The 10126-nt window shown below is 44.7% G+C and overlaps 1 protein-coding gene and 1 long non-coding RNA gene across 6 annotated transcripts in view; one reads left to right on the top strand and one right to left on the bottom strand.

Annotated features, from left to right (window-relative positions):
- Positions 1–2771: 2771 nt before the first annotated feature.
- Positions 2772–10126, bottom strand: part of pex1 (peroxisomal biogenesis factor 1) — a 37020-nt gene continuing 29665 nt past the window's right edge. The window contains exons 20-24 of the mRNA XM_052469987.1: positions 8173–8349; positions 4217–4453; positions 3512–3700; positions 3283–3413; positions 2772–3093 (exon numbers count right to left, since the gene is read on the bottom strand). Of these exons, the coding sequence (XP_052325947.1) occupies positions 3009–3093; positions 3283–3413; positions 3512–3700; positions 4217–4453; positions 8173–8349 (819 nt within the window). The 3' untranslated portion in view covers positions 2772–3008. The remainder of the gene's footprint in view (positions 3094–3282; positions 3414–3511; positions 3701–4216; positions 4454–8172; positions 8350–10126) is intronic.
- LOC127909294 (uncharacterized) lies at positions 4471–5222 on the top strand. 5 transcript variants are annotated; one of them, XR_008070642.1, is made up of 3 exons: positions 4471–4580; positions 4653–4828; positions 5106–5222. It is a non-coding gene; the product is annotated as an uncharacterized LOC127909294 (long non-coding RNA). The 5 variants fall into 5 exon arrangements; XR_008070640.1 differs by lacking the exon at positions 5106–5222 and having other exon boundaries at positions 4653–4756; positions 4797–4925; XR_008070639.1 differs by having other exon boundaries at positions 4489–4612; positions 4653–4756.

The raw sequence follows: 10126 nt of genomic DNA, 5'->3' as shown, positions 1-10126 counted from the left end.
GGTAGGCTTTGTTACTTTGGTCCCAGCTCTCTGCAGGTCATTCACTAGGTCCCCCCGTGTGGTTCTGGGATTTTTGCTCACCGTTCTATTGATCATTTTGACCCCACGGGGTAAGATGTTGCGTGGAGCCCCATATCGAGGGAGATTATCAGTGGTCTTCCATTTCCTAATAATTGCTCCCACAGTTGATTTCTTCAAACCAAGCTGCTTACCTATTGCAGATTCAGTCTTCCCAGCCTGGTGCAGGTCTACAATTTTGTTTCTGGTGTCCTTTGACAGCTCTTTGGTCTTAGCCATAGTGGAGTTTGGAGTGTGACTGTGAGGTTGTGGACAGGTGTCTTTTATACTGATAACAAGTTCAAACAGGTAACGAGTGGAGGACAGAGGAGCCAGAAATCTTGCTTGGTTGTAGGTGACCAAATACTTATTTTCCACCATAATTTGCATATAAATACATTTAAAATCCTGCAATGTGATTTTCTGGATTTATTTTCTCATTTTGTCTGTCATAGTTGAAGTGTACCTATGATGAAAATTACAGGCCTCTAATCTTTTTAAGAGGAAGAACTTGCACAATTGGTGGCTAACTAAATACTTTTCTGCCCCATTGTCTCAGGGTAGTGAGTTGGTCTGTTGATATCCCTCTGGTGGTGTGGGTGCTGTGCTTTGGCAAAGTGGGTGGGGTTACAATGCATTCTGAAAGTATTCAGACCACTTGACATTTTCCACATTTTGTTAAGTTACAGCCTTATTCTTAAATGTATTAAATCGCCCCCCCCCCCCTCAATATACTCACAATACCCCATAATGACAAAGCAAAAACAGGTTTTAGAAATGTTTGCAAATGTATAAAAAAAACTACTGAAAAATCATATTTACATAAGTTTCAGACCCTTTACTCAGTACTTTGTTGAAGCACCTTTGGCAGTGATTACAGCCTCGAGTCTGCTTGGATATGACGCTATAAGCTTGACACACCTGTATTTGGGGATTTTCTCCCATTCTTCTCTGCAGATCCTCTCAAGCTCTGTCAGGTTGGATGGGGAGCTTCGCTGCACAGCTATTTTCAGGTCTCGCCAGAGTTCAAGTCCGGGCTTTGGCTGGGCCACTCAAGGACAATCAGAGACTTGTCCGAAGCCACTCCTGCGTTGTCTTGACTGTGTGCTTAGGGTCGTTGTCCTGTTGGAAGGTGAACATTCACCCCAGTCTGAGGTCTTGAGCACTCTGGAGCAGGTTTTCATCAAGGATCTCTGTACTTTGCTCCGTTCATCTTTGCTTCGATCCTGACTAGTTTCCCAGTCCCTGCTGCTGAAAAACATCCCCACAGCATGATGCTGACACCACCCTTCTTCACCGTAGGGATGGTGCTAGTTTCCTCCATACGTGATGTTTGGAATTCAGGCCAAAGAGTTCATTCTTGGTTTCATCAGACCAGAAAATCTTGTTTCTCATGGTCTGAGAGTCCTTTAGGTGCCTTTTGGCAACTCCAAGCGAGCTGTCATGTGCTTTTTTTTACTGAGGAGTAGCTTCCGTCTGGCCACTCTACCATAAAGGCCTGGTTGGTGGAGTCCTGTAGAGATGGTTGTCCTTCTGGAAGGTTCTCCCATCTCCACAGAGGAGCTCTGTCAGAGTGACATTGGGTACTTGGTCACCTACCTGACCAAGGTCCTTCTCCCCCCCCCCACTTGCTCAGTTTGGCCGCCAGCTCTTGGAAGAATCTTGGTGGTTCCAAACTTCTTCCGTTTAAGAATGACTGAGGCCATTGTGTTCTTGGGGAACTTCAATGTTTTGGTACCCTCCACCAGATCTGTGCCTCAACATAATCCTGTCTCGAAGCTCTACGGACAATTCCTTCGTTCTCATGGCTTGGTTTTTGCTCTGACATGCAATGTCAACTGTTAAGTTAAGTTGTAGAAACATCAAGGATGATCAATGGAAACAGGATGCATCTGAGCTCAATTTCGAGTCTCATAGCAAAGGGTCTGAATACTTATGTGAATAAGGTATTTTATATTTTTATTTAATACATTTGCAAAAAAAATCTAAATCTGTTTTCACTGTGTAGATGAGAATTTTAGAATAAGACTAACGTAACACAATGTGTATAAAGTCAAGTGGTCTGAATACTTTCCAAATGCACTGTATATCCTGCCTGGTTGGTCCTGTCTGGGGGTATCGTCGGACAGGGCCACATTGTTGCTTTCTCTTTGAGGTTTTAGGCTGGGTTTCTGTATAAGCACGTTGACATCTGCTGATGTAAAAAGGGCTTTATAAATACATTTGATTGATAATCAGGACACGTTAGCACCAGGTGGGGCTATTGTGTAGACCTGACCAATCTTGATCGGATGACGAAAACCATAAAGGTCTAAGCGGATCTAGAGTAGCATCGTTTTCTCCATCTAGTGCAGGTTTACACATAGGCGCCACCAGGGTCATTTTATTTGGCCCAAAATAATTTTCATTGGACATGTATAAAGAGTCATATGTGATCATATCCCAATGTAAATCAAGGTTTGAAATGATTCTTTTGTTGTCAAATACTATATCTGTTTGGGTTTCATGCGGTCAATTTGCAGTGTACAAATTATAACCATGTCCCAGCTGCTCAAGAAAAAAAGAAATGTCACACGGCTGAACGAAATTGAGGACCCCTGATCTGTTGGTTCCTAGCTGGAAAACCTGTGCCTCTGCATTAGTGATATCACACTTATACAGTACTGTAGGTGTAACATCAGAAAATAAACATGATAAATGAAATGCAAAAAATATGAAGTAATATCATAATGCTAATTGTTTAATTTGTGATACATTGTGTTTTTTTCCATGATAATTTAATTGGAAACATTAATAGTCAATATGTCTGTATCATACAATCATATGTACATTTAAATGCATACGTGTGCATGGATTTATATTATGTAGCAGATACATTAAATAAAAATGGCTAAATTACAAAATGACCATTAAATTAAGGTCAAAATTAACAGATAGACATACACGTGTCATTAAGCGAGCGTTACTCTTTGGCCGGGTTTGAATGTCACTGTGCTCTGAGACTTTCCTTCTCCCGAAGCTCCAAAGGACTCATACCTGATGAGACAGAAAACAACAAGGCTGGAAAGAAAAACTCTTTACACCAGGGATGGGAAACTTTGATGGGGGTGCTGGCCACCAAAAACAGAACTCATCATGAGAGGCTGCGGGGGCTGGTGGGTATGCATATATATTTGGTGTTTTGATTTCCTGAGAAATTGATCGATGTACTGCAGTACTACTCACAGGTCAGTGTACCTCCTCCAGTCCTGCTTGCTGAGGGAGGCTCTGGTGGCATTCAGGGCTGAGGTGAGGTGGGCCTGACACAGGAGCAGACCTGTCCTGATGGGGCCACCCTGGACCAGGACACTGTCCTCCTGCACAGACAAACACCTCCTACAGTTACTAGTGCTTTGAGATGAATGTATGAAAAGTGCTTTATAAACAGAGTTACTATTCTAGATAAAGTACTTACAGTAGCTCGTCTGTAGTTGCTCTTGATGTTGCTGATTTCCAGACGGAGGCGGTCTAGCTGCTCATGGCTGAGCTCCTCGTAGCCATCCTGTAGAGAGGACATATAGGCCGGGGGGTGGAAGAAGCCAGGGTCTCTGACCGACGCACCGGTCAGGTCATTAGAGTTGGGCCCCGAGACACCCTGGGAGTTCTAAGGGGACAGACAAAGGGAGGGTGAGAACAACACAGCTTTAGACGGAGCTCTCCACATAAAGAATTACATGTCATTTAAAAAGATTAGCTAATGTTGCTAATAACTTGTAGGTCTATAAGGGGTAACACTTCATTTGGATAGTCCCAAGAAGATGGTTTGTAGATATTCAATAACTGTCAACAATATTTCAACTACCTATCCACTAACCCTTATTGTTAGCGAGCAGTTGCTTAGATAGTCCCATATAGATCTATGGATGGTCATACTATCCAAAAAAAAGTCTTACCCTACACGGTTCTTTCCATATTACACTATTCTCATCCCACTAGTTCCCTTTCCGTGATTGATTGAACAATCAATCATAATATTGTGTCCCAAATGGCACCCTATGCCCAATATCATGCACTACTTTTGACTAGTACCCTATGGCCCCATAGGACCCTGTTTAAAATGTACAGTAGTTCACTACATAAGAGAACAAGGTGCTGTTTGGGACGCAGACCATCATCTCACCAGTCCTGTGGGGGAAGGGTTGCCCAGCTCGGACTCAAAGGAGCTGCCGAAGTACAGCCTCCAGATGTTACCACGGGGGTCCTCAGGGGGGACGTCGCTGAGGTCCAGCAGCACCATGGAGTGGTCCAGCCCGCACCCTCTCTCCCCTTCCCCAGTTGAGTCATCAGACCCACTGCTGTGGTTCAGAAAGATCATGGAGGACAGGCTTATGTCGCTGTCCGAACCCGACCCCAGGTCCTAGAGGGAGAGAGGGGAGAGGTTTACTGGTCCTGGAGGGAGAGAGGGAGGAGAGGTTTACTGGTCCTGGAGGGAGAGAGGGATAGAGAGGAGAGTTTTACTGGTTCTGGAGGGAGAGAGAAGAGAGGTTTACTGGTTCTGGAGGGAGAGCGAGGAGAGGTTTACTGGTCCTGAAGGGAGAGAGGGATAGAGAGGAGAGGTTTACTGGTTCTGGAGGGAGAGAGAGGAGAGGTTTACTGGTCCTGAAGGGAGAGAGGGATAGAGAGGAGAGGTTTACTGGTTCTGGAGGGAGAGAGAGGAGAGGTTTACTGGTCCTGAAGGGAGAGAGGGATAGAGAGGAGAGGTTTACTGGTTCTGGAGGGAGAGAGAGGAGAGGTTTACTGGTCCTGGAGGGAGAGAGGGATAGAGAGGAGAGGTTTACTGGTTCTGGAGGGAGAGAGGAGAGGTTTACTAGTCCTGGAGGGAGAGGGATAGAGAGGAGAGGTTTACTGGTATTTTAGGAAGAGAGGGATAGGGAGGAGAGGTTTACTGGTTCTGGAGGGAGCGAGAAGAGAGGTTTACTGGTCCTGGAGGTAGAGAGGAAGGAGAGGTTTACTGGTCTGGAGGGAGAGAGAGGAGAGGTTTACTGGTCCTGGAGGGATAGAGAGGAGAGGTTTACTGGTCCTGGAGGGATAGAGAGGAGAGGTTTACTGGTTCTAGAGGGAGAGAGAGGAGAGGTTTGACTACCTTTGACTACTGGATGTTCTTATAGGCACTTTAGTATTGCCAGTGTAACAGTATAACTTCCGTCCCTCTCCTCGCCCCTACCTGGGCTCGAACCAAGAACACAATGACAACAGTCACCCTCTAAGCAGCGTTACCCATGCAGAGCAAGGGGAACAACCACTACAAGTCTCAGAGTGAGTGACGTTTGAAACGCTATTAGCACACACCCCGCTAACTAGCTAGCCATTTCACATTGGTTACACCAGCCTAATCTCGGGAGTTGATAGGCTTGAAGTCATAAACAGCTCAATGCATGAAGCACAGCGAAGAGCTGCTGGCAAAACGCACGAAAGTGCTGTTTGAATGAATGCTTACGAGCCTACTGCTGCCTACCATCGCTCAGTCAGACTGCTCTATCAAATCATAGACTTAGTTATAACATAATAACACACAGAAATGCGAGCCTGAGGTCATTAATATGGTCGAACCCGAAAACTATCATCTCAAAAACAAGACGTTTATTCTTTCAGTGAAATACGGAACTGTTCCGTATTTTATCTAACGGGTGGCATCCATCAGTCTAAATATTCCTGTTACATTGCACAACCTTCAATGTTATGTCATTATTCTGGCAAATTAGGCGTCCCAAACTGTTGCATATACACTGACTCTGCGTGCAATGAACACAAGAGAAGTGACACAATTTCACCTGGTTAATATTGCCTGCTAACCTGGATATATTTTAGCTAAATATGCAGGGTTAAAAATATATACTTCTGTGTATTGATTTTAAGAAAGGCATTGATGTTTATGGTTAGGTACACGTTGGAGGAACGATACACACCACCTTGATTATATGCAACGCAGGACACGCTAGATAAACTAGTAATATCATCAACCATGTGTCGTTAACTAGTGATTATGATTGATTGTTTTTATAAGATAAGTTTAATGCTAGCTAGAAACTTAACTTTGCTTACTGCATTCGCATAACAGGCAGGCTCCTCGTGGAGTGCAATGAGAGGCAGGTGGTTAGAGCGTTGGACTAGTTAATCGTAAGGTTGCAAGATTAAATCCTGGAACTGACAAGGTAAAAATCTGTCGTTCTGCCCCTGAACAAGGCAGTTAACCCACTGTTCCTAGGCAGTCATTGAAAATAAGAACGTGTTCTTAACTGACTTGCCCAGTTAAATAAAGATGAACAATAAATCAAAATCGGTCAAATCAGTGTTCAAAAATACCGATTTCCAATTGTTATTCAAACTTGAAACCGTCCCTAATTAATCGGCCATTCTGATTAATCGGTCGACCTCTAGTCTGAATACTTTTCAAATGCACTGATAGGAGTACGGGCTCATTGTAATGTCTGGGATGGACTAAATGGAACGTTATCAAACATATGGATACCATGTTTGACTCCATTCCAGCCATTACAAGGAGCACGTCCTCCTATAGCTCCTCCCACCAGCCTCCACTGCCAGAAACCTCAAAAGATTATTGGTCCTTCACAGTGAGCCCAGCAGATCTTTCTGTTGGTTACTTTTACAGATCCATTTAGCTCTACAATTCATTAAAACTAAAATTAATAATTAAAATGAATTACCCTGTTAACCTTTTAGGGCAGGCGGAACCCCTCGACAACATTGTTAATCTACCCATCGTGTCCGATCTCAAAAATGCTTTACAGCGAAAGACAACATATGATTATGTTAGGTCAGAGTTAAGTCACAAAAACACACACAGCCATTTTCCAGCCAAAGAGAGGAGTCACAAAAATCAGAAATATAGATAAAATGAATCACTAACCTTTGATGATCTTCCTCATAGGACATTATGTTACACAATACATGTATGTTTTGTTCGATAATGTGCATATTTATATCCAAAAATCTCAGTTTACATTGGCGCCTTACGTGCAGTAATGTTTTGATTCCAAAACATCCGGTGATTTTGCAGAAATACTCATAATAAACATTGATAAAAGATACAACTGTTATTCACATAATTAAAGATGGACTTCTCCTTAATGCAACCTCTGTGTCAGATTTATGGAAAAAGCACAATCTGAGAACGGCACTCAGAACCTAAAACAGCCAGAGGAATATCAGCCATTTTGGAGTCAACAAAATTAGAAATTACCTTTGATGATCTTCATCAGAAGGCACTCCCAGGAATCTCACATCGACAATAAATGACTGATTTGTTCCATAAAGTCCATCATTTATATCCAAATAGCCACTTGTTGTTAGTGTGTTCAGCCCAGTAATCCATCTTCATGAGGCGCAGGCACTTCATCCAGACAAAAACTCAAAGTTTTGTTACAGTCCTTTAGAAACATGTCAAACAATGTATGGAATCAATCTTTAGGATGTTTTTAACATAAAAAATGTTCGAACCGGAGAATTCCTTTGTCTGAAGAAAAGCACTGGAACGAGAGGTAACTCTGTCGGGAGCGTGCGTCATGAGACCAAGGCTCTCTGCCAGACCACAGACTCAAAGAGGTCTCATGAGCCCCTCCTGAATAGTAGAATCCTCAAACCAGTTTCTAGAGACGGTTGACATCTAGTGGAAGCCCTAGGAAGTGCAACCTCATCCATATCTCAATGTGTATTCGGTAGGTCAAGCTTTGAAAAACTACAAACCTCAAATCCAACCAGGAAGTGGGACATCTTTCTCACTGCCATATGAGTTCTGTTATACTCACAGACATCATTCAAACAGTTTTAGAAACTTCTGAGTGTTTTCTATCCAATACTAATAATAATATGCATATATTAGCATCTGGGACATAGTAGGGGGCAGTTCACTCTGGGCATGCTATTCATCCAAAAGTGAAAATGCTGCCCCCTATCCCAAAAAGGTTAATGACATAAATCCATGTAGTTCTACTATTAAATCCACAGTCCTCTCTGAAGCTATGGTATTAGAACCAAAAGCTGACTGAATATCATACATTGCTGTAGTGCATCTCTACCAATAGACCCGCAGCGCCCCCTGGTGGCAGAATGACTCACGTGCAGCAGGCTGGGCCCCAGGCTGCTGTGGATGGCCTCTAGCTGGGCATTGTACAGCAGGGCCTTCAGGTCAGCGCCAGTGAACGTGTCTGTGGCCCCGGCCATCTGCTCCAGGTCCACATCGTCAGCCAGGGGAACCGAGTGGCTCAGAGCCCTCAGGATCTCTACACGCGCCTCCTGGGGGGGGGTGTACCATTGGGTTAAATACAACATACAATCACTCAAAAGTCTGCGACCCAAATTACAAGCTGTTCCAAACGTAGTGCACTAGTGTATCCTTGGCCCTATATAGGACTGAGTGTGGTCAGGAGGGGGACAGTAGACTATATAGGATTGAGTGTGGTCAGGAGGGGGACAGTAGAGACTATATAGGACTGAGTGTGGTCAGGATGGGGACAGTAGAGACTATATAGGACTGAGTGTGGTCCAGACCTGGTCAGGAGGGGGACAGTAGACTATATAGGACTGAGTGTGGTCAGGAGGGGGACAGTAGAGTATATAGGACTGAGTGTGGTCAGGAGGGGGACAGTAGAGTCTATATAGGACTGAGTGTGGTCAGGAGGGGGACAGTAGAGACTATATAGGACTGAGTGTAGTCAGGAGGGGGACAGTAGAGACTATATAAGACTGAGTGTAGTCAGGAGGGGACAGTAGAGACTATATAAGACTGAGTGTGGTCAGGAGGGGGACAGTAGAGTATATAGGACTGAGTGTGGTCAGGAGGGGGACAGTAGAGACTATATAGGACTGAGTGTAGTCAGGAGGGGGACAGTAGAGACTATATAAGACTGAGTGTAGTCAGGAGGGGGACAGTAGACTATATAAGACTGAGTGTGGTCCAGACCTGGTCAGGATGGGGACAGTAGACTATAAAGGACTGAGTGTGGTCAGGAGGGGGACAGTAGAGACTATATAGGACTGAGTGTGGTTAGGAGGGGGACAGTAGAGACTATATAGGACTGAGTGTGGTCAGGAGGGGGACAGTAGAGACTATATAAGACTGAGTGTGGTCCAGACCTGGTCAGGAGGGGGACAGTAGACTATATAGGACTGAGTGTGGTCCAGACCTGGTCAGGAGGGGGACAGTAGACTATATAGGACTGAGTGTGGTCAGGAGGGGGACAGTAGAGTATATAGGACTGAGTGTGGTCAGGAGGGGGACAGTAGAGTCTATATAGGACTGAGTGTGGTCAGGAGGGGGACAGTAGAGACTATATAGGACTGAGTGTAGTCAGGAGGGGGACAGTAGAGACTATATAAGACTGAGTGTAGTCAGGAGGGGGACAGTAGAGACTATATAAGACTTAGTGTGGTCAGGAGGGGGACAGTAGAGTATATAGGACTGAGTGTGGTCAGGAGGGGGACAGTAGAGACTATATAGGACTGAGTGTAGTCAGGAGGGGGACAGTAGAGACTATATAAGACTGAGTGTAGTCAGGAGGGGGACAGTAGACTATATAAGACTGAGTGTGGTCCAGACCTGGTCAGGATGGGGACAGTAGACTATAAAGGACTGAGTGTGGTCAGGAGGGGGACAGTAGAGACTATATAGGACTGAGTGTGGTTAGGAGGGGGACAGTAGAGACTATATAGGACTGAGTGTGGTCAGGAGGGGGACAGTAGAGACTATATAAGACTGAGTGTGGTCCAGACCTGGTCAGGAGGGGGACAGTAGACTATATAGGACTGAGTGTGGTCCAGACCTGGTCAGGAGGGGGACAGTAGACTATATAGGACTGAGTGTGGTCAGGAGGGAGACAGTAGACTATATAGGACTGAGTATGGTCAGGAGGGGGACAGTAGAGACTATATAAAACTGAGTGTAGTCAGGAGGGGGACAGTAGACTATATAGGACTGAGTGTGGTCAGGAGGGGGACAGTAGAGACTATATAAAACTGAGTGTAGTCAGGAGGGGGACAGTAGACTATATAGGACTGAGTGTGGTCCAGACCT

This window comes from Oncorhynchus keta, chromosome 19 (genome assembly GCF_023373465.1).
Source record: "Oncorhynchus keta strain PuntledgeMale-10-30-2019 chromosome 19, Oket_V2, whole genome shotgun sequence".
Taxonomy (NCBI): domain Eukaryota; kingdom Metazoa; phylum Chordata; class Actinopteri; order Salmoniformes; family Salmonidae; genus Oncorhynchus; species Oncorhynchus keta.
The sequence above is the reverse complement of the archived record's forward strand: the minus strand, read 5'-3'. Positions and strand labels throughout refer to the sequence as shown.